Below are 26,332 nucleotides of genomic sequence, written 5' to 3'. Positions count from 1 at the left end.
GTTTTGAGCACCTTGAGTGGTGCAGTTTTTAGAATGGTGTCACTTTTGGGTATTTTCTGTCATGTCCACCCCTCAAAGTGACTTTAAGGCTGTGTGCACACGTTCAGGATTTTTCACATTTTTTTTGCGATAAAACCGTGAAAAAAATGCATACATTAAGCATCATATTATTAGAATGCAATCCTCAATTTTTGTGCACGTTGCGTTTTTTTCCGCGCTGGAAAAAAAACGCAGCATGTTCATTCTTTGTGCGGAATCGCGGGGATTCCGCACACATAGGAATGCATTGATCCGCTTACTTTCCGCATGTGGCTATGCCCACCATGCGGGAAGTAAGCGGATCATGTGCGGTAGGTACCCAGGGTGGATGAGAGGAGACTCTCCTCCAGGCCCTGGGAACCATATACCTTAAAAAAAAAAAAAAAAGAATTAAAATAAAAAATCATGATATTCTCGCTCATCGCGATGCTCCTGTTCCCAGGGATGCTTTGTGGCAATGACCTGTGATGACGTAGTGGTCTCGCGTGATGCTATGTCATTTGGGGTCATTGCCGCGAGGCATTATTGGGAACGGCAGCATCATGAGGAGCGGGAGGGCTGCAGGGGACGCCGGAAGGTGACAATATCACGATTGTTTATTTTTTTATTATTTTTAACATTAGGCAGCATCAATAGTAAAAAGTTGGTCACACTTGTCAAACACTATGTTTGACAAGTGTGACCAACCTGTCAATCAGTTTTCCAAGCGATGCTACAGATAGCTTGGAAAACGTTAGCATTCTGCAAGCTAATTACGCTTATAAAATGCTAGTGTTTAAGAAGAAAACACATGCCAATTCCGCAAGCGTTTTACCCGCGGCACAGTTGCAGAATTGCCGCGGACTTGTGCACATAACCTAAATGTGCGATGGTCCCTAAAAAAATGGTTTTGTAAATTTTGTTGTAAAAATGAGAAATCGCTGGTCAACTTTTAACCCTTATAACTTCCTAACCAAAAAAATTTTGTTTCCAAAATTGTGCTGATGTAAAGTAGACATGTGGTAAATGTTATTTATTAACTATTTTGTGTGACATACAAATTCAGAGTTGGAAAATTGCTAAATTTTTAATTTTTTTTGCCATATTTCCATTTATCTCATAAATAAACGCAAGTAATATCGAAGAAATTTTACCACTATCATGAAGTACAATATGTCACGAAAAAACACTCGAATCAGCGGGATCCATTAAAGTGTTCCAGAGTTATAACCTCATAAAGTGACAGTGGTCAGAATTCTAAAAATTGGCCTGGTCATTAAAGGGAACCTGTTACCCCCAAAATCGAAGGTGAGCTAAGCCCACCAGCATCAGGGGCTTATCTACAGCATTCTGTAATGCTGTAGATAAGCCCCCGATGTATCCTGAAAGATGAGAAAAAGAGGTTAGATTATACTCACCCAGGGGTGGTCCCGGTCCGGTTCTGGTCCGATGGGCGTCGCGGTCCGGTCCGGGGCCTCCCATCTTCTTACGATGACGTCCTCTTCTTGTATTCACGCTGCGGCTCCGGCGCAGGCGTACTTTGTCTGTCCTGTTGAGGGCAGAGCAAAGTACTGCAGTGTACAGGTGCTGGGCCTCTCTGACCTTTCCCGGCTCCTGCGCACTGCAGTACTTTGCTCTGCCCTCAACAGGACAGACAAAGTACGCCTGCGCCGGAGCCGCAGCGTGAATACAAGAAGAGGATGTTATCGTAAGAAGATGGGAGGCCCCGGACCGCGATGCCTATCGGACCAGAACCGGACCGGGACCTCCCCTGGGTGAGTATAATCTTAGCTCTTTTTACCCTTCGCCACGACAGCACCCCACATGAGAGAGAGGGATCCGCCCCATAGGAACAGGAAACCTACAGAATAAAAGGAGGCGGTCCCCTCTCCTCCTCAGTTTAGGTTTCCTGTTCCTACAGGGACCCAGCTTACCTACAGATGAAGAGGATCCCTGGGCCATGCACCCGCCTGCGTCGGTCTCTGTGGGAACGGCAGGGGCTGCGGTTCCAGAAGCAGCGGCGGGGGAGCCCCTGCTTGCAGCCTCCCCCCTCGTCTGGCCAAACATCCACGGTCCGGGTCCGGTCACCGTGGGTCCGCCCGGCACCGTGAGGACGCGCGCGCTGCTGCGGCTGGCATAATATCCCCAGCCGCCGCATGGTGAGTGAGAGCGGCGCGTCTAACCCGGAAGTCGCTGGAGCACTTCCGGGTTGGTCCGGGGAGGCAGGAGAATGGGCGGCAAATTTAAAAAGGCAGCGCTAGCGTCGGGCCGGTGTGTGTAAGATGGCTTCACCGGCCGACGATGCGCACTTGCCCGCAGTGCAACAGCGTTCTCCCAGCAAGGAGAGAAGCGCTAGGAGCAGCACAAAGAGTTGTGGTCGACCTCCAGAGAAGGGTTCTACCACCAAACGAAATCCGCCTCCAGAACCGGTACCTGTCAGCTTCACTGGGTGAGTTTTTGAAAGAGTCTCTACCTATATGCTGATATATGTTCCTCCTGTATCTTTCCTAGACTAAGAAAAGGACACACAAATCCAAGCACAAGGAATGTGCTTTATGTACGCAGCCCCTCCCGGATGATTATGTTAAAAAACTGTGTTCGGAGTGTATCATGCAAACCTTACGGCAGGAAAACATAATGACTCCATCAGATGTCAGAGCTATAATCCGGGAAGAAATGCAGGGGTTGGCGCAGACTAGTACCACCAGTACCCGTCAGCTTAGTAGGTCCAAATCTCCGGTCAGTTCACAGTCAGAGGACGTATGTATATCCTCAGGCGAAGCGGAATCCCAGCCGAGCTCATCCGAGACTGAAGGGGGACTTTGTCTTCCCAACAGCAGTGTGGACAATTTAATAAAATCCGTCAGAAGCACGATGGGGTGCTCAGATGAGAAAGAAAGTAAATCGGCTCAGGACATCATGTTCGCGGGGTTAGGACAGAGGAAACGTAGGTCCTTCCCCGTCATAAAAGCTATTAAAGAAATAGTAAAAAAAGAGTGGGATAAGCAAAATAGAGGTTTTCTACCATCATCCTCTAAAAGACGCTATCCCTTCAGCGACGAGGAGTTAAATACCTGGTCGAAGGTGCCGAAAGTGGATGCCGCTGTAGCCTCCACAACCAAGCAGTCGGTCCTACCGGTGGAGGATTCAGGAGTCCTGACAGACCCGCTGGACCGTAAAGCGGAAGCTTTACTAAAAAGGTCATGGGAAGCCAACACGGGGGCGTTCAGGCCCGCCATATCTAGCACCTGCACTGCGAGGTCACTACTAGTGTGGATGGAGCAACTGGAGGAACAGATTAGAGGTAGAACTTCGAGAGAGTCAATCCTGCCGAAATTCCCTCTAATCAAGGAAGCAGTAGCATTCCTGGCTGATGCCTCTGTGGATTCGCTACGCCTAGCAGCCAGGTCAGCCGGCCTAGTGAACACAGCCCGGCGAGCACTCTGGCTAAAGAACTGGAAAGGGGACGCACAGGCCAAAGCAAAACTTTGTGCGATCCCCTGCCAGGGTGAGTTTCTTTTCGGAAAAACGCTGGATGAGCTCCTGAGTAAAGCAGGAGAAAGGAAAAAAGGCTTCCCTAACCAGTATCTTCCATCCTACAGGAGAGCCTTCAAAAGACGTCCCTTTACCAGGAACAAGCCGTTCGAACAAAGGGAGCGATGGGAGTCGAAGGACCCGAAGCAAAAAGGTGCCTTTTTTAGCGGGTCCCATAACCCGAAACGTAAATACCGCTAACCAGGAGGTAGGCGGCAGATTAAAATTCTTCCTCCCCAGATGGGAACAAATAACATCCAGCCAGTGGATTCTGGACATTGTACAATACGGCCTAAAATTGGATTTTGACCGAATCCCTTGGGATTCCTTTATAGTAACATCTCCAAAAGGTCAAGACCAACAAAGGGCTCTGGAATCAGAGATCCTATCTCTTCTGTCTAAAAAAGTCCTGATAGAAGTTCCCCAGGATCAAGAAGGGAAGGGGTTCTATTCCCCTTTATTCTTGATCAATAAGCCTGATGGTTCATTTAGAACCATCATAAACCTCAAGAGATTAAACGCCTTCCTGCGTAATCATACCTTCAAAATGGAATCCATTAGTTCAACCATAAAACTCTTGTTTCCTAGGTGTGTCATGGCCGGAATAGACTTAAAGGATGCCTATTATCATCTTCCCATACATGCCGAACATCAAAAGTATCTAAGGGTAGCAATCATCCTGGAAGGACAGGTTCGTCACTTTCAGTATGTTGCAATGCCATTTGGGCTTTCTATGGCTCCCCGCGTCTTCACTAAGGTGATATTAGAAGTGATGGCTCATCTACGTCAACGAGATACCTTGATAATACCCTACCTAGATGACTTTCTAGTGGTGGGAAACTCTATGCTCCAGTGTAAAACCCGTCTATCTAATACGATCTCGTCCCTACAGGAGTTAGGTTGGATCGTCAACTTCGAGAAATCCCGGCTGGATCCAGAAACCGTCCAGACATTTCTAGGAATCCAGCTAGACTCCGTAAGTCAGAGATGCTTCCTCCCCCAGGCAAAGAAACTGACTATACAATCAAGGGTATCAGACGCAATACGCAACCCCTACATGACACTAAGGAAGGGCATGTCTTTGCTGGGGTCATTATCATCATGTATCCCTGCTGTACCATGGGCACAATTTCATACTCGTCAATTACAGTATGAGGTATTGTCGGCTCAGGGAAAAGACGGACATCTAGAAAGCAGAATATCTCTTTCCAAAGATGTCTTAGAATCACTATCCTGGTGGCTAGACATGGACCACCTCTCAGAGGGTGTGCCATGGATAATAGACCCGTCTAAAATAATTACCACCGACGCCAGCCCTATTGGGTGGGGAGCACATATGAAAGACAGTCTGGCCCAAGATACTTGGGACCAGGCAGAATTGTCATGTTCCTCCAATTGGAAGGAGCTAAAAGCGGTAGAATATGCCTTAAATCACTTTCTTCCGCAGATTCAAGGAGCAAATGTAAGAATTTACTCGGACAATTCCACCACAGTGGCATATGTGAACCGTCAAGGTGGTACAAGGTCAGGAAGTCTAATGACCATAGCTGCAGACATCTTCCAGCTGGCAGAGACTCATCTAACATCCCTAACAGCCCTGCACATCAGAGGTGTAGAGAACATCAGGGCAGACTACCTCAGCCGAAACGAGTTACGTCAAGGGGAATGGACCTTAAACAGATCCATATTCAGTATGATAACAGAATCATGGGGGATACCACAAATCGACCTATTTGCCACAAGAGACAACCGGCAAGTAAGAAGGTTCGCTTCCCTGAACGCCATGGATCACCCAGATATGTTGGACTCTCTCCACCATCCTTGGAGGTTCCAGCTGGCATACGCCTTTCCTCCGATGTCTCTGATTCCACTAGTGATCAGAAAAATCAGGAGGGAACAAGCAAGAGTGATCCTCATTGCACCATTCTGGCCGAAAAGACCATGGTTCTCTTGTCTCCAGACCATGTGCCTATGCGATCCATGGATTCTCCCATCAGACAAGAAACTGCTGTCCCAAGGCCCCTTTTTCCACCCGCAAGTGAAAGGTCTTCACTTGACGGCGTGGAATTTGAGAGGCAACTACTAAGATCAAGAGGGTTCTCAGCAGAACTAGTAAACACCCTCTTATTGAGCAGGAAAAGATCTACCACCCTGATATATAGTAGGGTATGGAATAAATTCTTAGACTTTTACACGGTACCGTTCACTAAGCAAGTTCCAGTCACACCTATTCTAGAGTTCTTGCAAAAAGGCCGAGAGTTGGGGTTATCTGTAAATACCTTAAGAGTTCAGGTCTCGGCATTGGGAGCCCTATATGGATGCAATATAGCAGCTAATAGGTGGATCTCCAGATTCATAAAATCTTGTGAACGTAGTAAACCGGTCCATATTCCCCGTCTACCTCCGTGGGATTTAAATCTAGTGCTAGAAGCCTTAACCAGCTCCCCATTTGAACCACTAGATTCAATACCTTTAAAAGTCCTGACATATAAAGTAGCCCTCTTGGTAGCCCTAACCTCAGCTAGACGGGTTAGCGACATCCAGGCCCTATCAGTAGACCCACCTTTCTTACTGATATTCCATGATCGGATAGTCCTAAAACCAGACCCCTCATACCTCCCTAAGGTAGCGTCCACCTACCACAGGTCCCAAGAGATATTTCTCCCTTCCTTTTTTGATTCACCTGTAACTCCAGAACAGCATAAATTCCACACCTTAGATGTCAGAAGAGCCATCCTGACCTATATAGAAAGGTGTCAGACATGGAGGGAGAGTAGGGCTCTGTTTATCTCCTTTCAGGGCCACAAGAAAGGACATGGGGTCACGAGAGCTACCATATCTCGATGGATCAGAGATGCTATCTGCTTGGCCTATACGTCAAAAGGCGAGATTCCTCCAGTGGGTATTAAAGCGCATTCAACACGAGCCATGGCTTCCTCCTGGGCGGAACAAGCGGATGTACCGATCCATTTAATATGTAAGGCCGCAACTTGGTCTACACCTTCTACCTTTTACAACCATTATAGACTTGATCTATCTGCATCTTCTGATCTGACCTTTGGGAGAGCTGTTCTTAATACAGTAATCCCACCCAAATAATGAATCTCTGAAAATCTCTCATGTGGGGTGCTGTCGTGGCGAACGGTAAAAAGCCGGATTACTCACCGGTAATGCTCTTTTAATGAGTCCACGACAGCACCCATTTACTACCCTCCCTAAGTTATGCACAGCTCTTCCTTTTAAATTCACAAATAATGGTTGTATAGAGTTTAAGATATTTTGCTGAATAAGAATTAATACTAAAGCTTTTGCGGTTCCCTTTTTGTACTCTGTAAACTAAACTGAGGAGGAGAGGGGACCGCCTCCTTTTATTCTGTAGGTTTCCTGTTCCTATGGGGCGGATCCCTCTCTCTCATGTGGGGTGCTGTCGGTCGTGGACTCATTAAAAGAGCATTACCGGTGAGTAATCCGGCTTTTTCTCATCTTTCAGGATATATCGGGGGCTTATCTACAGCATTACAGAATGCTGTAGATAAGCCCCTGATGCTGGTGGGCTTACCTCACCTTCGATTTTGGGGTTGACAGGTTCCTTTTAAGCTGCAAATTGGCTCAGTCACTAAGGGGTTAACATTATGATTAGACTGTATGAAGCCAACTGCCATGTTTTGGGGAACCTCTCGGTGGGTCCTAACTTTTATTGCTTTAAAGGAGCAGCGTCGCGGCGACAATGCACCAGCAGGGCTGGCGTCCTGGTGCCTCACAGCGCCCATGCTGCAAAACTCATGACTCCAGACTGCACTGCTCACCATGCACAATACCACAGCAGCAATGGCCGCCACAAAGCACCAACACCAAGTGAAAAGAGCATTGAAACTCTCCTTCCTCAAGCTCTCAAATGAGAGGTTCGTGACAACGTAGCAGTGGGCTTCATACAGTCTGATCAGATAGATATATATATATATATATATATAAATATATATTTTCATTGAATGAATGTATGGATTTTTGGAGGTTATGTCCATTCTCTCTTTTTTAAGCATAGTGTGGGTAAAGAAACTTGCCTACCGCCACCTTCTCCAGTATTGAGTGCTGTTCTGCTCCTCTTCTCGGTGACATCACCGCACTTCAGACTCTCCAGCTCACTATGCGTGAGCCGAAAGTCTCTTTTACAATGCAAGTCTAAAGCTCCCTGTTCTGACGTTCCTTAGGCTTACATTGTAAAAGCCACTTGCGGGTCACGCAGAGCGCAGAGTGAACCAGAGAGTCTACAGAGGGTGACATCACTGAGAAGAGGAGCGGAACAGCTGTACACTGGAGAACGTGGCGATAGGTGAGTATCTTAACACACACTAGACTACATATACCTATTTAGCAAAAGAAAACTTCAGGAGTCCTTCTTTAACTTGGAATTATATTGCCATGCTTAAAGGGGTTGGCCACTTTCCTTTATTTTATCAAGTTCACTAGGGACATGATTTAATTTATTTTACTCACTTAACTTAAATAGCGCCATTAATTCCTCAGCGCTTTACAGACATTATTGGCACTGTCCACATTGGGGCTCGCAATCTACATCCCCTATCAGTATGTCTTTGGATTGTGGGAGGAAACCGGAGAACCTGAGGAAAACCCATGCATACACGGGGAGGACATACAAACTCCTTGCAGACGTTGTCCTAATGTATAAGTATTACAGGTTCTCTACTTGCACTCGTTAATTTACCCTTCTTCACAGACTGCACAGCTCTCCTATTCACAAAATGGCAGTTTATGGAGGAGCATGTGACCCTCATCCTCCAATTGAAAAACACTTCAGATGGGAAAGCGGGCTTTAAATTGGAGAAAGCTGAATGACCGGATTGGTCACGTGCTGCTCCATCAGCTGCCATTTTGTAAGTAAAGCTGTACTAACAAGTGCAGGAGGAGAACCTACAATACTTAAAGGGCTAGGCTAATTGCTAATATTTAAGTGTTTCCTTAATTTTTTTGGAGCAATGTATCATTATTTTATACTCTATAGAAGAATGACTGTAGTAATTGATGTAACCTTGTCCGTGTGTTCACATTTGCAACGTACTATACACACTGGAAGTAATAATGTGTGTTTTATGCAGTTTTATAAGACTCTTAATGATTTTATGGAGAAAAATCAAAACCTGGAAGTTCACTTGACTGAAAGCAAGGTAATTATCTTCACCTTGAATGGGTTGTCCACCACTTTTTTGTGTTTAAAAAAATAAATAAAAATCTCTGCATCTAAAAAAACATTGTATACTCTTCTACCGATCTCCTACCTCTCCTTTTTGTAATGTTTTTTTGGCCCAAATCTTTTGGGTCTTTGCTTCCTGGTTTCATCCTTGACTCGATGGAAATGGACAGGAATGCCTGCTTGCTGGATGAGACTGGTCACAGCTACGGCCAGAGACTGGCTGAGCTGGCATTTTCAGCCATTTTAAGGCATGCTGAGGACAGAATCTGAGAGAAAATACCAGTGGGTGGCTCTTTTAACCCTTTTAGATTATTTTAAACCGTTAAAGGGGTTATCCATAACTTTTGTTTTTCTTTATCGCATGATTGGGGGGAGACAGGTAACCATGGGTGTGTGCTGCTGTTGCTAGGAGGCTGACACTATGCAAAAAAAAGAGTTAGCTCCTTCTCAGCAGGGTACACCCACCAACTGGCACAAAGCTCGTCAGTGTTTGCTTGGTGTCAGTAGGAAGCAGACCTGGATCTGATCGTAGATCCATCTTTTTCTCCTTAGGTCACCTTGTTTGTGTGTTATTAATCTTTTGCTTTGTTTTTCCAGATTCTTCTCTTCAGGGTAGCAGGGTGTTAATTCTCACCCTGTTTTCCCAAAATATGAAACCGAGAGAACAGTTTGGTGCCGTCCACATTGTACCCTCCTTGGGCAGAGCCTTACCTCTTGACACTTGAAGTATGTCTCAGGGTGGCTTGTGGCGACAGTCCTTTCTTTTTTCCCACCTCAGGCCTCTACTCGCAGCAGTGCCAGGTGGAATACTGTGGTCACTCTTCAGTGACCCTCCCCTTCTCAGGGTCGACACTGTCTTCTGCACCGTCTGGGCCTACGACGGTGTGGGAAGGAGGATCCCCTTTTTTCCAGTGATGCCATCCTCACTTGGGTGGGCTCATGATGCTGTCCTCTTGACTGAGAAGAGTGAGTCGGGACCTAGATCACACAGGTACTGTCCCCCCCTTCTTCTCCACAGTTACTCTTCAGATGGCGGGGGAGTATCCACAGGGACTATGGATGCTTCAGCTTTGTTCCTTACATCACGTGTTCTCTACACACCGATATCTAAGGAAAATTTACTCCTCTGCTTCTCAGGCCTCCACTTCCCCTGGCCACGCCCAATTTTTCCTCGTGCGCACCAAACAATCAGCAAGCGAGTGCCCACGCGTGTACTCCAGCCTTTGGAAGCGCTAGTCTCATTCCTCAACAGCGCTGACTTGTTCACGCCCCCCCCCCACCCTTCATCCTCACCAGCCAATCAGGGCTCTCTCGAGCGTTTTCCCTCCTATGGGAACGCTTGTCTTTTTTGCCACAGCGCGGCAGTGCCTGGGGGCGAACTGCTGGGGGCAAAACATCCAAATCCCATTTATTATATACCTCAGGAGTTGGTCCATTTTATATCAACTCTGCCTCCATGATTTCTACCCCACAGCCCTGGTAGGCACAGTGAAATAGTCTCTGATCCTGGCCCAGCACCTAATTTTCCTAGGCTTGCTGTTTGATACCGCTCCCCAGTTTTATCAAGAAAATCAAGGCGAAAATGGGAATATTGTAACACAGGGGGCCCAAATCTTGGAAGGGTTCAAGGGATTTTATAGTAAATTATATGCATCGCACACGGGGCAGAGGGAAGATGAAATTGATAGATTTTTAGAGGAGGCAAACTTACCTAGGCTGGATGCTGAGGATAGAGATTTATTGGATAGGCCGCTTACGGTGGAGGAGTTGGAGGGTGCCTTGAGGTCAATGGCGGGGGGGAAGGCTCCGGGGGCAGACGGCGTCCCTGTTGAGATCTATGATGTCCTTTCTGACGAGTTGTTGACCAGACTGTTGGGGGTGTTTGAGGAGTCACTGGAGAGGGGAATATTGCCTGCTTCCATGAGGGAGGCCACTATTGTGGTCATTCCTAAACCCGATAAAAACCCACGGTTGCCGGAGTCATACAGACCGATATCACTCCTGACAACAGATGTTAAGATTTTGGCTAAAGCCTTGGCGAACAGACTGACTCGGGTGATAGAAAAGGTGGTTCACTCGGACCAATCCAGCTTTATGCCTAATAAATCCACTGCCATCAACTTGAGAAGGCTACTCTTCAATATGCAGATACCGGCGGAGAATGCTGGTAGGAGGGTGGTAGTTTCCCTCGATGCACATAAGGCCTTCGATAGTATAGAATGGCAATACCTGTGGTCGGTTTTGGGTCGCTTTGGGTTTGGACCAGGTTTTGTGTCGTGGGTGAGACTCCTATACTCCTCTCCAGTGGCTAAACTTAGGGTGAACAACGCACTGTCGGAGAGCTTTCAGCTCTTTCGAGGTACAAGGCAGGGGTGCCCGTTGTCCCCGTTGCTGTTTGCTCTGGCGGTGGAACCACTGGCAGCGGCTATCAGAAGGTCTCAGTTAGTAAAGGGGTTTGTGTATGGGAAAATGGAGGAGAAAATTGCTCTGTATGCCGATGATATTTTGCTTTTTCTTGAGGATCCTGGGGAGCCTTTAAGAAATGTGATTTCATTAATTGAAGGATTTGGGCAAATTTCTGGATTGATTATCAACTGGGATAAATCAAGTGTTATGCAGGTGGACAGGGAAGTGGACTGTACGGGGGAGGTGGAGCAAAGTACGAAATTAAGGGTGGTGTCGCAATTTAAATATCTGGGGATTCAGGTTTCTCTTCCCTTAACTAGATTTGAAGAGCTTAATCTTGAGCCATTAATAAACAAACTACGCGCCAAAATCTCAGCTTGGAATAGGCTACATTTGTCGGTGGTGGGTAGAGTAAATCTACTTAAGATGGTGGTGATGCCACAGGTTTTGTATATTTTGCATAATTCTCCGGTATGGATCCCTATGACCAGATTTCGTAAATTAAGATCATTATTTGGGGAATTGCTGTGGGGTGGGAAGAACCCTAGAATTAGGCAGGAGATACTGCAGAGACCTAAAGACGAAGGGGGACTTGCCCTGCCTAATCCCTGGTTATACTTTTTATCTGCGCAAAGCCAGCATCTTAGGGGATGGGGGGAAGGACTTGAGAAAGGTCAGGGGCATAGTAGCCTGGTACATATTATTGGCAGGTGGCCCTTGGGTCAGGGTCTAGAAGCAGGAATATTTAAGAAGTTGGGAACTTGTTTTCACACCATAAATTTAATTCATAAGGTATGGCAGACGATTAAACGTATAAGGGGGGTTGTGAAATTCACTGAGTTTTCGCCTATCTGGGATAACCTCTCTTTTCAAGAATTTAATCATATGGAAGGAATGACGGGAATCTTAAGTCTTTTGATATGCTGCAGCAGGAATTTCAGTTCCCAGGGTTGAAGTTGTATCAATATAGACGGGTTCAGCACGCATTTCAGGCACAAAAAAAGAGAGAGCCTATAGTGATTCAGAAAGATCTAATGTTGGACTTTATACTAAATAACAACGGAACAAAAGGGGCAATATCCGAAGTATATGGCGATTTACTACATACTTTTCTAATGGATTACCCTATTAAGGCCAGAGGGAAATGGGAGGATGAACTGGGGCAAATAGACGATGATAGGTGGGAGTCTATATTGGAATACATACCCAAGCTGTCGATGAGTGAACCTGGGAGACTGTCGCAACTATATGTGATAAATAGGGCCTACAGGACACCTGACATGTTGTTTAAAGCTGGGCTCAGAGACGACTCTGGGTGCCCTAGGTGCTCCCAGTCTCAGGCGGGTATACTGCACATGTTGTGGCTGTGTCCCAGATTGTTTGCATACTGGGTTGTCGTGCTGAACCAGATAGGGGTGATTTATGGGTGTTCGATTCCTAGGGATCCGGTGGTGTGTGTACTTGGGTACGTGGAGGAAATCCTGACCGACGAAACTGCCAAAATGGCAATTGCTAGATTATTGTTCATTGCGAGAAAGGTGATTGCAAGGTATTGGATCAGGGAGGAACCTCCTACTAGACGAGAGTTTATCACACAAGCGAATCATATTGTCCAGCTCGAAAAAAGCATATACAATAAGAGGAATAGGATGGGGTTTTTTCAAAAGCTGTGGCAGCCATGGCTGGATGGGAATATCTGAGGGGTGGTGGTAAAATGTTGCTAATAGTAAATATGTATGTAATGTTTAATCTCTTCTTTCCAAGAGTATTGTATGGTTGGAGTTGGTCTTTAAGGGGGGAGGGGGGTGGGTGGGTGGATCTGTTTCTCTGAAATCAAAAACACTGATGTACCTTGTTATTTAAGTGGATTTTGTTGTATTTCTTTTGTACAATAATAAATATTTGGTTTAAAAAGAAAATCAAGGCGAAAGGAGTTCCAGTCATCCTAGTGGCTCCAGATTGGTCCAGAAGAGCCTTGTATGCAGAGTTAGTCAACCTACTCGCTGATGTACCTTGGAAGCTCCCAGACCGACCAGACCTACTCTCTCAGGGTCCCCTATTCCACCTGAATTCTCAGTCTCTTAATCTAATGGCATGGCCGTTGAGGTTGCATTCCTGAGAGGGGCAGGTTTCTCATCTCAGGTCATACAGACCATGATTAGGGCAAGGAATCCTTCATCCTCACGCATTTATTATTGGACAAGGAAGGCCTTCTTTCGCTGGTGTGAGGATAGCCACACAGCACCTATGTCCTTTTCCCTTCCATCTTACAATCAGGGCTGGATTCCAGTTTGCCCCTTAGTAATCTCAAGGGGCAGGTATCCGCACTTTATTCAGGGTGTTGCCTGCCCAGCACCAACATATCATCCGCCTGTGGACCCGTGGTACTTTAACCTAGTCTTGAGCGTTCAGGGACCCATTCAGGATATTGTGTCTTCTCTCCTGGAAGGTGGCCTTTTTGGTTGCAATCACTTGTATCAGACAAGTCTCAGAATTAGCAAGTCTTTCTGGACGCTCTCCTTTCCTTGTATTACTAAGGTTGTCTCCCCGTTCCACATCAACAAAGATATTGTCCTTCCTTCCTTTTGGTTGTTACCAGTCTATCCCCTGAAATGGTCTCTCCACAGGCTGTATCTAGTCCATGGCTTACGTCTCTACCTCTCAAGGACAGCATTTTACAGGTGCTCAGATGCCTTGTTTGTCATCCCTGAGGGTCGTCATAAACGACTCCCTGCCTCCAACTCTATGATCACCCGCTGGATCCATTCGGCTATACTGGAGGCTTAGTGAGTTGGGGTAAACCACCCCCTCCGGGAGTGATGGCTCATTCCACCCAGTGGGGGCCTCCTGGGCTGTTCGCTACCAGTCATCTGCAATATTGATTTGCAAGGCCGCTCCCTGGCCATCTCTTCATACTTTTGCTGATGCCTGACTAGGTAGGAAGGTGTTGCAAGCGATGGTTGCCCGTTGTTTGACAAGATTTGGGCTAACGATAGTACGTTCCTTCCCTTGGGACTGCATTATGATGTCCCATGGTTACCTGTGTCCCACAATGAAGCGATAAAGAGAGAAAGATTTTTGGTACTCTCCATAAAATCTTTCTTGGAACCTTCATTGGGGGCACATAACCCATCCTTATTTTGTTGGGCCTGTGGGCCTTGGTTGGGCCTGTATGTGGTTATTTGTTTTGACTCTCGTACTGCGTTTTCACTAACTGACGAGCCTTGTGCCAGTCGGTGGGTGTAGCCTGCTGAGGAGGTGCTAACTTTTTTTTGCCTAGTGTCAGCCTCCAGGCAACTGCAGCATACACCCATGTTACCTGTGTCCCCAATGATTGCTCCAAGAAAGAGATTTTACAGGCAGTACCAAAACTCTTACTTTTTTTTCCCCTATGTGGCTAAGCACTAATCGGCCGGTAGTTAGTACCTACCTGCAATCTCTCCCAGCTCACAGCTTCTGCTGGCGATTCTCCAGCATCCTGTGATGTCAAGTTAACAGCAGTTCTTTCTCTCTGCTCTGTGGATGGAGCATTCTTACCAAGGTAATGTTGATTGACAGCTCGCTCCCCATTGTCTTAGGCTCCGCTTGCTCTCAATCAATATTCCTTCGATAGTGATGCCCCATTGACAGAGCAGAAAAGAAAGAACTGCTCTGATGTCGTGATGTTGCATGATCAGGAGAATTGTCGATAGAAGCGGTCTGTGACTGCTCTGAGCAGGGAAATAACATTACAGGGCAGCACAAGGCAAGTAAGTAGCTACCCTCCGATAAGTGCTCAGCCCCATAGGGAAAAAAATGTCCGGGATAACCACCTTAATAATGTCCTTTATAATTATTTTCTGGTAAATTTATTTAAAAATTGCCTCTTTCAAAGTCAGCATTAGTGATGAGCGAACATGTTCAGGTAACGTTTTATCCGAGTACGCTCGAGTGTTATCCGAGCATCTGGGAGTGTTCATATGTGGCAGCATGATTTGTGGCTGTTAGACAGCCTGAACAATGTGGGGGATTACCTGTTTGTTACACAATTCCCATATGTGTTGAGGCTGTCTAACAGCCGCAAATCATGCAGCCACAGAGACTCGAGCATAATATATGGTGGGGGAAATAATTATTTGATCCCTTGCTGGTTTTGTAAGTTTGCCCACTGACAAAGACATGAACAGTCTATAATTTTAAGGGTAGGTTAATTTTAATATTGAGAGATAGAATATCAAAAATCAGATCCAGAAAATCACATTGTATAAATTTATTTGCATTTTGCAGTGATAAATAAATATTTGATCCCCTACCATTAAGAGTTCTGAAACCTATAGACCAGTTAGACGCTCCTAATCAACTCTTTCCCTGCATTAAAAACAGCTGTCTTACATAGTCACCTTTATAAAAGACTGCTGTCCACAGACTCAATTATTCAGTCAGACTCTAACCTCTACAACATGGGAAAGACCAAAAAGTTTTATGAGGATGCCAGGGACAAGATCATTGACCAGCTTTGTAGCTGTAATGGGCTACAAAACCATACGGGAGAAGGAGACAACTGTTGGTTCAATAGTAAGAAAATGGAAGAAATACAAAATGACTGTCAATCGATATCGATCTGGGGCGTGGGGTATCTTTGATCATGAGGAAGGTGAGCCTAAAACTACACGGGGGAACTTGGTAATGATCTCAAGGCAGCTGGGACCACAGTCACCAAGAAAACCATTGGTAACACACTACGCCGTAAAGGTTTAAAATCCTGCAACGCTTGCAAGGACCCCCTGCTCAAGAAGGCATATGTGCAGGTCCATCTGAAGTTTGCCAATTAACACCTGAATGATTCTGTGAGTGATTATGAGAAGGTGCTGTGTTCAGATGAGACAAAAATTGAGGTCTTTGGCATTAACTCAACTCGCCGTGTTTGGACGAAGAGAAATGCTGCCTATGACCCAAAGAACACCATCCCCACTGTCAAGCATGGAAGTGGAAGCATTATATTTTGAGGGTGTTTCTTTGCTAAGTATACAGGACTACTTCACCGCATCAATGGGGGAATGGATGGAGCCATGTACCATAAAATCTTCAGTGTGCAACTTCCTTCCCTCCGCCAGGACATTAAAAATGGGTTATGGCTGGGTCTTCCAGCAAGACAGTGACTCAAAACATACAGCCAAGGCAACAAAGGAGTGGCTCATAAAGAAGCACATTAAGGTCATGGAGTGGCCTAGCCAGTCTCCAGACCTTAATCGCATAAAAAACTTATGGAGGGAGTTGAAGCTCCGAATTGCCAAGCAACAGCCTCAAAATCGTAATGATTTAGAGATGATCTGCAAAGAGAAGTGGACCAAAATTTCTCCTGACATGTGCACGAACCTCATCATCAGCTACAAAAAACGTCTGACTGCTGTGCTTGCCAACAAGGGTTTTGCAAACCTCATCATCAGCTACAAAAAACGTCTGACTGCTGTGCTTGCCAACAAGGGTTTTGCCACCAAGTATTAAGTCTTGTTTGCCAGAGGGATCAAATACTTATTTCTCACTGCGAAATGCAAATAAATTTATATAATTTATACAATGTAATTTTCTAGATTTTATTTTTGATTTTCTGTCTCTTAATGTTAAAATCAACCTACCCTTAAAATATAGACTGTTCATGTCTTTGTCAGTGGGCAAACTTACAAAATCGGCAAGGGATCAAATGCTTATTTACCCCACTGTATGAGCACGCCAAGATGCCCGGACAACACCCGAGCCTGCTCTGATAAGACGTTGTATGAGCATGTTCTCTCATCACTAGTCAGCATTTTTTTTTCATCTATCTGTCTCTTGCATTATTTTCCTAATGACATACATTATTTTGCAGTTGGAACAAGAGTTGCTCCAGAGTTCTCTGTGGGTACAAGAGCAGGAGAATAAACGTCTTGCAGAATGTGTGGCATTACAAGAGCAAGAACAGGTAAACTTTTGTTTAAAAATTATCTTAAAGGGGTTGTCCACTATGTAGATATTGATGGCCTATCTGATGGATAAGTCTTCAATATCCGATTAGTGGCCTCCGACACCTGACACCCCCACCCTTCAGCTGTTTGCAGCGCACGTTCAATTGAATGGCCACTGAACTGCAGTACCCGAGAATGGCCACTAGACACTGAGGCTGTTCTGTGTCGGCTCTGTACACTGTGTACATTGAGCTGCAAAGAGCTGAATGGAGGTTGGGCCTTAAAAGAAGTTGTCCACTTTATTGCAGTATTTTCTAACATGTCCTAATATGTTAAGGTGGATCACAGTAAGTCTTACAGTGCCAACTGATTACGTGAATGCTTCATTGGAAGGCCCATGTAATCCATGGATGTTACATTTTAGCAATGGACAGTAGTGATCCCTGTATCCATAGGAAGTAAAATGGTGGTGGTCATTGACTTAAACCCGTCACCACTTTCCCAGGTTTTGCTGGTCTTGCCTCAATTTGTACATGTGCTGAATGAGTGCGGATACATGAGATTGATCAGGTACAAATGTAACATAGAGTGGGACAAAGGCAATGAGTGGTCACACTGGTAAATTACATCACTAGCGCCAATTTATTTCTCCTTCGCCTCATTGGGGGACACAGACCATGGGTGTTATGCTGCTGCCACTACGAGGACACTAAGCAAATAACATAAAGAGATTAGCTCCTCCTCCGCAGTATACACCCTCTGCTGGCTCTACCCTGAACCAGTTCTTGCTTAGTATCTGTAGGAGGCACTAGGGTCTGGCTTCAGACCCCTACGTTATTATTTTAACTTTTTCCTTTTTTACTTTTTACCCTTTTTTCTACGGATTCAAGGGGCTACGGGGCCTTTCAAAGTCCCGATCTCCCAAAATCAGCAACAGGCGGGCATGTGGAGTGTCGCCTCCCCGTCTCCTCTCCTGCAACGCCAACCTGAGCTCTCATCGGGGCGACGGATTCCTTTAATGGGTCCTCTCTCCCCATATCAACAGCAGACGAGAACATGGGGTGTCGCCCCCAAGTACCCCCTTCTGGATCCAGGTTCTTCAGCCGCACATTCCAGCTTGCCTCAACAATCCTGACAAGAAAATTACCTCAGGTAACATGCAGAGGCTCTATGCGACGTCCGTCGGCCTCACTGCACCACCACTGACAAAGTGGATGGTTACTGGAGGCTAACAAATCCTTTCCACCTACCTATCAAAGGGATCTGGATTGAGGAGATAATCCATGCGGATGGCGAGTGGTTTTACATCTCCTGGTGACCTTTGCGGCCAATGCTACATTGCGGCCTCAGCCGCCCCCTTTGCGGCCTCTCAGGCGGTCTCTGACATTGCGGCCTCCGCCGCTTACCAGCATGGTCACCCCCGGGCTCGTGGCCGCCGCCATCACTATGACGCGGCCGCCATTGCAGTACCACGGCCGCCGCCATTACCGCGCCAGCCGCCCTCATCTCCATGACGTGGCTGCCATTGCAGTGCCGCTGCCGTCATTACTGTGACGCAGCCGCCATTGCCGCATTGCGGCTGCCCACGCCGTGCTGCGGCTTCCGCAGACATCTGCGCGATCAAAAATTTAGTTCCCGGCCTCTGGCTGGGTTAGGCCTAACTCCGCCCTCCCGGCCGACTCCACCCTCATTTCTAGTGCCTCGTGTTCCTCACGAGAGGCACCAAATCTGCCTTTAATTACAGTGGAATCTGTATTACTGGCTGCAAAGTTCCACTTGCCTGCATACGCATAAAGTGCTTCAGTGCAGAGATATGAGCATGTGTAATGGGCTAATATTCCCTGCTGCAGACCAGCAGAATCATCCACAGGTGCACAGACGGACCCTGCATTATATCAGACCCCGACGTGCGGCACTTTGCCGGAGGGCAGTCTTCCAGGGAGCTTTCCACCGCAAGGGTCGTTTCGGACTGTAGATAATTACTCGTCTGCCACCGCTACGCAGACTGCCGTCTCTGGAGGCACGGACATATGACCTGGGAGCACTGTCTGATGGAACGCACGATTACGCCTCTTGTACTGCGTGTAATGCCCCTCCAGTTTACCTTACGATGAAGGCCCCTCTGCCATTCAAGTTTCTTCAGACAGAAGCTCACAGCAGCAAAGAATGTCCAATTTTCTGGCTAACGTCTCAGTAGCTCATCCCCAAGGCATTCTGCTGGTTTTTTGGTGTACGTGAGCTCCGTTTCCAACTCTCCCGTCTCTGGGGGTTGCAGCGAACATTACTCAGCAAGTGGCTGTATACCTGGGCTCGCTAGAGTACCATAAGAGCCGTACAATGTCAGGAATTAGTCCTTATCTCACTGGGACCTTCAAACGTCTTTACACGAGTTTCTGACATTGGTCAGAGACATAGCAGTCGCCGGACAAATGATTTTCAGGGCTAAAGCCGTTAAAGCACGGTACCCCTTTGTCCACACACTATAAAAAGAGAGTGGAAGGTGTCTCCAACAATGGATCCTATATTGCGGTTCGTTTACTAAGCTCTACTGTCTTTGACCGACGGCTTGTCTATTAAAATCTCCACTGACCGCCCAATTGGAAATCTTCCGCAGTCAGTCTATTGAGGCTTCTGGGGCAACTCTCTTCCCTTCCCTCGCCATCTTCTAGGCAGCACGAGCCATGATGGTCTGCGCTAAGGCCCTAGCCAAGAACGGTGAAGACAATCGTTTGCCTCACTAGGTGGTCATTCTGGATTACCAAATAGCCTAGGCCGGGGATTATGGGTACATGCATCCCTGGATACAGCAGATGACGACGCTCTTATATCCCAAACGCCATTACCATCAGGGGAGTCTTATGGCTCCGGGAGTAGCGAGCAGATTCTGCTTCCAGAAAATCTCTAACTGCCTTCCTTTCCAGAGTGGGCGTTTATTACGCTACTGGAGGTAAGAGCTTCTTCAGTCAGCCCTGTCTAATCATCAACAGGTTCACCACAAGCTGTCTTACACTAACGCAGGCTGGTCATCCTCTGGGACAAGGATTCACATCCTTCATTCAAGCTCTCTCATTCCTGGAAACGCAGACCTTCATGGTCCAAACCCAAGGGTACCCCTTCCCACAAGTTTCTCTGCTCAAAGACTCATTGCAGTATCTGAAAGACACGGACAGGGTAGGCATCCATCTACTCCTGTTTTTATCAGGTCTGGCTGGCAGACATTCTCGACCATGGGTCGGAAATCTAGTGGTTTCCTGATGCAGACATGGAATTCCTGTCCCCCTCGCCAACACGTTTTCTCCGGTCCTGTCTTTCAAGGACAGAAGGAGCAAGCGGCTCCACCTTATCAGCCCATTTATGTACCCCGCATCTACGGAACCATTGTCCCGGTCCCACACACAGACAGGTTCAAACAGTTTTACTCAAACCCGTTCGTGGTTCCAAAGAGGGATGGAACCATGCGTACCGTCCTAGACTTAAAACTGTCGAACAAGTTTGTCAGGGTGCGTCATTTCTAAATGGAATTTTACCATTCTGTTATCACCTCACATTCCAATCCTTCTCAGGCCGACAAGGATGTCTCCGCTTCGCCATCGGTGATAACCACTTCCAGTTCATTTGACTTTACCCTTTGGCCTCGCCACGGCTCCCAGGCTGTTCTCCAAGGTCATGGCAGTCTTTATTTCTATACTGCACTCTCGGGGAGTGGTGATTCTGCCCTACCTAGACTACCCCCTTATCAAGGGATCATCCCTTCAAGCCTACGCAGAGTGTGTCAGCATCACCGTGGACACTCTCATTCGTCTAGGTTTGTTAGTGAACCTGAGCAAGTCCTTTCCAGGCCTATCCCAGAGAATCCTTGTTTTTAGGCCTGGATGCTTTTCAAGGGTTGATAATTCCCCCTTTCAAGAAAGATTTCCACACTTATCCAGGAAGCTCGGAAGCTTCCCCTCGGCCGTTCTCTTTCCCTGCAGTTCGGAACGCAGGTCCATGGAAAAATGGTGCTCACAATCCAATCAGTACCGTTCGCTCATCTACATCTCCGTCCTCTGCAGCAGGCATTGCTACCAGCGTGGGACAGATAGCCATCCTCTGGACAGCCTTTTTTCGCCACTCTCTCCGGATCAGGCGGTCTCTGAGGCAGTGGAAATTGTTGTCCTCATTGATTCGGGTAAAGTACTTCTTCCTGATCGCTCGCGGGTGTTGACCACTGATGCCAGTCTCCTAGGTTGGAGAGTGATCTCCCACCACCACACGGTACAGGGACGCTTGCCCCTTTGGTAATCAGATTTCCCGATCAATTTTCTCGAGATCCGGGCAATCAGACTAGTCCTTCAGCATTTCCGCCGGCTTCTCGACAGTCGTCCCCTCCGGATCCAACCAGTCAACTCCACGGCTGTGGCATACATCTGTCGTCAGGAGGGCTGAGGAAGCACAGGAGCTATGCTTGATGTAGTTCACAATCTGCAAGGGGCCGATACAAACCATTTACTGGTTTTCACAGTTCATGTTCTAGGGGTAGGGAATTGGGCGCACTTTTCCTCAGCCGCCAGGGCCTGGTCTCAGGACACTGGTCCCTTTCCCCGGAAGCCTTTCAGCACATTTGGCAATGCTGGGTAACGCTGCATACAGACCTCATGGCCTCCACTCTAAACGACAAAGCCTCGGCTTTTCTAGCACCGTTCTGTGACCCAATTGCCCTCGGGTCTGATGACCTGGTGCTTCCATGTCATCAGTTTCGCTTCCATTAATTCTTATCCGCCGTTTCTGCTAATCCCAAGGGTCATCTGGGAATATCAAGGCGGAGGGAATCCCAGTGTTTCTCGTCGCCCCAGTCTGGCTACGCAGAGCACGGTACATGGATCTAGTTCAACTAGTCCCCTCCTCCAGCGGTTACCAGACCATCCAGACCTTCTCTTTCAAGGGCCAATCTTTCACCAGGACTCCAGGGTTCGGAGTTCAACGGCTTGGCCATTGAATCCTGTTTTTTTTAGCCCAGGCTGGTTTTCTCGCAATAAGTGGCTTCCACTATGATTTATGCGTGAAAACCTACATCCATGCACATTTACCTTCGCAACTGCAAGGCCTTTTTTCTCTTGGTGCAACATCCGTGGATGTTCAACTGTTGTTTTTCTATTTCTTCCATCTTGCAGTTTCTCCAGGCTGGATTTGACTCAGGTCTGATACTAGCTTCTCTTTAAGGCAAAATTTCAGCTCTATCTTTCCCGTTCCACCGAAGAATAGTTTCCAAATCACGGGTTAAGACCTTCATAAAGGGGGTGTTGCATCTTGTCCCTCTTTATAAGATGCTACTGGATACTTGAGATCTTCATCTGGCCCTAGGTGCCATCCAGGAGGCTTCCTTAGAACGCCCTGCAGGATACGTTGCTTCCCCTTCTTTCTTGGAAAAGTTGCTTTCGTTGTGGCAATGATATCCATCAGGCGGGTTTCTGAGTTAGCAGCTTTGTCTGGCAAAGCTCCTTTTCCGGTTTTCCGCCAGGACAAGGCGGTGTTGAGGACGTTTCCATCCTTTTATTTGTCTAAGACCGTTTCTTCCTTTCATCTGAATTAGGACATAGTTTTGCCCTCGTTCTGCCTAGCTCCGGCTCATCGTACAGACAAGGTTCTCCACTCCTTGACTTGTGAGGGCACTCAGGAAATACTTTCCCAGGATAGCATCTTTTCACTAATCTGATTCCCTTTTTCCATGTTTCCAAAGGGAAAGAGAAAGGGGCCTACCTGTTTCTAAGGCTGCTATAGCAGAAGGATCACTTCAGTGATCCATGACGCTTACCGTGCCAGAGTTCAGCCTATCCCTGCGAGGATCAAGGCACACTCCACTCAGTTAGTGGTGGTTTCCTGGGCCATTCAGCAGCAGGCATTGGCACAGCAAGGGTGCACGGCAGCGGCTAGTTCAGCCTGCACGTGGTTGTTAAGCATCACAACATTCTTTCGCAAGCTACTGCAGATGTGGCCTTTGGCAGACGGATTCTGCAATCGGCAGTATCGCATCTGTAGGGCAGATTTGACCTGGTGGTACACAAGGTTTCAGCTCTCACGCTGTTTCTCACCCATGGACTGCTTTGGGACGTCCCATGGTCTGTGTCCCCCAATGAGGCGAAGGAGAAATAGGGATTTTTGTGTACTCATCGTAAAATCCTTTTCTCTGAGATGCCCATTGGGTGACACAGCACCCACCCTATTAGCCTGTTGGCTTGTGGTTTGCTCTTTGGTTTTTGACATGTTGCCTTATTATTTACAATTTATGAGCTCCTACTGCTTTGACACCGAACTAGTTCAGGGTAGAGCCAGCAGAGGATGTATACTGCGGAGGAGGATCTAATCTCTTTGTTTTTTGCTTAGTGTCCTCCTAGTGGCAGCAGCATAACACCCATGGTCTATGTCCCCCAATGAGCTTCTCGGAGAAAGGGATTTTTGTGTACTCACCGTAAAATCCTTATTTCCTATAGAATCTGGAACTGCTGATGTTCAATGCTTATATATTTCTTCCATGGGCAGCAATGGGCCTTCCAGTGCTGGGGTAAGAAATCGCTATAGTACCGCACAGTGTGACACATCATAACACGTTATCACTTGCTTTACATTTTGCTGTAAGGTAGACAACCCCTTTTAATTCCTGCAATGACTGAAAATATGTATTTTAAATAACCTGTATACATATACAGTACAGACTAAAAGTTTGGGCACACCTTCTCATTTAAAGATTTTTCTGTATTTTCATGACTATGAAAATTGTAAATGCACACTGAAGGCATCAAAACTATGAATTAACACATGTGGAATTATATACTTAACAAAAAAGTGTGAAACAACTGAAAATATGTCTTATATTTTAGGTTCTTCAAAGTAGCCACCTTTTGCTTTGATGACTGCTTTGCACACTCTTGGCATTCTCTTGACGAGCTTCAAGAGGTAGTCACCGGAAATGGTTTTCACTTCACTGGTGTGCCCTGTCACGTTTAATAAGTGGGATTTCTTGCCTTATAAATGGGGTTGGGACCATCAGTTGTGTTGTGCAGTGTTGAGAAGTCTGGTGGATACACAGCTGATAGTGTTACTGAATAGACTGTTAGCTGCTTTTTTCTTGCCATTGTGAAGGGTTAAACTAAGATCAAAATTAAAGCAGGCTTCATTTTGTGCTTTTTGACTATCTTGCTGCTTTGAGATAAATTTTTGTTGCTAGGTAAAGTTCACAGCTGTTATGAGACCTTGATTGTTTCCACCTGGACAGGACAAGAGACTGAGGGTGTATTGTTCTACGAGACTTTGATGTACAGACTGTTCCTGCATTCTTATAGGTTAAGAACTCTGAGCGTGTTCTTGTGCTGATTGGTTGCAGTATAACTTCTATGATTATGAAAAGTGATACACAATAAACGGGGGTCAGAGATCTGCTCGATTCCCCCCCAAACAAAGACACACGTCTCCGTCTGGTCATTTTCAGTTGCCGGCAGCACTCTGTAGATCAATTTCAAAATCACTGAGTCAACCGTGAAGGATTACTTTAGATCCTCCCTCAACGTGGGGCCCCAAACAGGAACACTTCTGCCCCCCGGAGGACAACAAGACAAAGGACCCTCGGATCGGACACAGGCACTGGAAATTGGGACTGATCATCCCCCACAACAACCACGTAAGTTGGCAGTTATACTGTTCAGACTGACCGTTTGGTGTGGTTTTTCAGTGTTAGTTGCTGCAAAGAGGATCTGAGGTTTGTCCCTGATGGTGGGGTGATTTTTGGGTGGAATCATATAGAGGTGTAGTTCCGTTGGGGGCCCAATGCTCGAACCGTACCTCATAAGGGACGGACGCCCCGGATTGACCAGTGATGTAATTCTCTTTATAGTCAAAATATGCTGAAATCCTGATCACTGTTAGAATCAGGCGTGGTGAGGTAATCGAAGATGGGTAGGATGCGTAACTCAGGAATATATAGATATATATCTATGTCCAGAGGTGTCCGGAGGGTTAGTCTGAGACTCCCTCCTCCTTTCACTGAGTACCGCGTTTTTTGGGTTGTCCCAGTGGAGGACAGGTAGACCCGGTGGAACAGACTCTACGGCCGCTCTAGTACTGTGCACAACAAAAGTAAGGATATTTAGCTCTAAAGGAGAATCGGTTTCCATGGAAGAACAGTTTGAATTTGTGTGATGAAGGTTTTGTAGAAATTAAGTCTGAGAACTGCTGCATTCTGTTTCTGTGTGAAATTTCTAAATACCTGATGGGAGGGGTGAGTCAAACAGCTGCATGATTGCTTTCTCCGTTCTGTGTTGAGGAATGTTGTGATGTTGTGAATTCTTATCTCTGCTCAAGTCTCGGATGGGAGAAGGCACATAGCTGTGCTCAAGATTCTCTGTATATTCTGTCCTTGGTGTAGTACGCGCTGGGAGATCTGTGTTTTGTTTAAAGCAACAATACTGTATTGACATAGAAAGAAATATTGTAAGTTGAAGTTGAAAGTGAAATATGGTGCCTAGTTTTAGAAGGAAACTTGTAAGTGATTGTTTGGTTATCAGTGTGATTGAAGGATTGGTAAAAGATTCACCTGCTTCAAGTTGAGTGATTGATATATAGCAAATTGAGGATCAACAGAGGAAGTGAGTTCTGATTGTTTCTGTTATTGTTACGTTGAAAAAGGAAAGTTGTCTACTACTATGACAAAAAACTGGATGTTTTGTGGTGCAAGAAGGAATTGAGAAAGTGCTTGAGGGTAATGTGCCAGAGAGATAAACAGTTAAAAATGATGATTTGGGACAGGGAGCCTCCCTGTTAGATGATATGGTCCCTCCCCAGGAAAATAAGCCTCTTCTCCTGACTGTAAGCCCTGTGCCCCTTAACCCCAAGACACAAATATGATAATGTGTGCAAAAATGTAAAGCGCTGCGGAATATGTTAGCGCTATATAAAAATAAAGATTATTATTATTATATAACCACTAATAAAAGTAAAAAGCAGAACGGCACTAGAGCTGTGTAAATTCCAATAGACCGGACTGGAAATGGACAGCTGATAATCAGGCGTCACGAATGCTTGAGGGTTGTATGGTGCTCAGCATGAAACAATGAAGCAAATGTCCAAATACATGAAGAAAAGAATATGCGGCACTCACCCCAGAGTAGCAGTGAAGATCATTGACTTTATTGGAAAAGAAAGTGGAATATATCCATCAGGACATCAAAAATACAGGTATGAAGGAGGGTGCGGTATTGGAGTGCGGACGACGGCC

The 26,332-nt window shown here is 46.4% G+C and overlaps 2 protein-coding genes across 7 annotated transcripts in view; both read left to right on the top strand.

The window, feature by feature from the left end:
* The window catches only part of CCDC150 (coiled-coil domain containing 150), a 200,571-nt gene that overhangs the window by 104,646 nt on the left and 69,593 nt on the right, over positions 1 to 26,332 (top strand). For 5 of the 6 annotated variants that reach the window (XM_077290128.1, XM_077290129.1, XM_077290127.1 and 2 more), the window contains exons 13-14: positions 8,667 to 8,735; positions 17,013 to 17,105. In XM_077290128.1, coding sequence (XP_077146243.1) covers positions 8,667 to 8,735; positions 17,013 to 17,105 — 162 coding nt within the window. The remainder of the gene's footprint in view (positions 1 to 8,666; positions 8,736 to 17,012; positions 17,106 to 26,332) is intronic. The other variant, XM_077290130.1, reaches the window with a different exon arrangement.
* LOC143807972 (uncharacterized) lies at positions 2,168 to 6,014 on the top strand. The gene is made up of 2 exons (XM_077290134.1): positions 2,168 to 3,526; positions 3,621 to 6,014. The coding sequence occupies exons 1-2, from the start codon at positions 2,629 to 2,631 to the stop codon at positions 5,636 to 5,638; spliced, it is 2,916 nt and encodes a 971-aa protein (XP_077146249.1). The 5' UTR covers positions 2,168 to 2,628; the 3' UTR covers positions 5,639 to 6,014.

The sequence above is a fragment of the Ranitomeya variabilis genome, chromosome 2 (assembly GCF_051348905.1).
Source record: "Ranitomeya variabilis isolate aRanVar5 chromosome 2, aRanVar5.hap1, whole genome shotgun sequence".
In the NCBI taxonomy this organism is placed as follows: domain Eukaryota; kingdom Metazoa; phylum Chordata; class Amphibia; order Anura; family Dendrobatidae; genus Ranitomeya; species Ranitomeya variabilis.
This window is presented reverse-complemented; position numbering and strand designations above follow the sequence as displayed.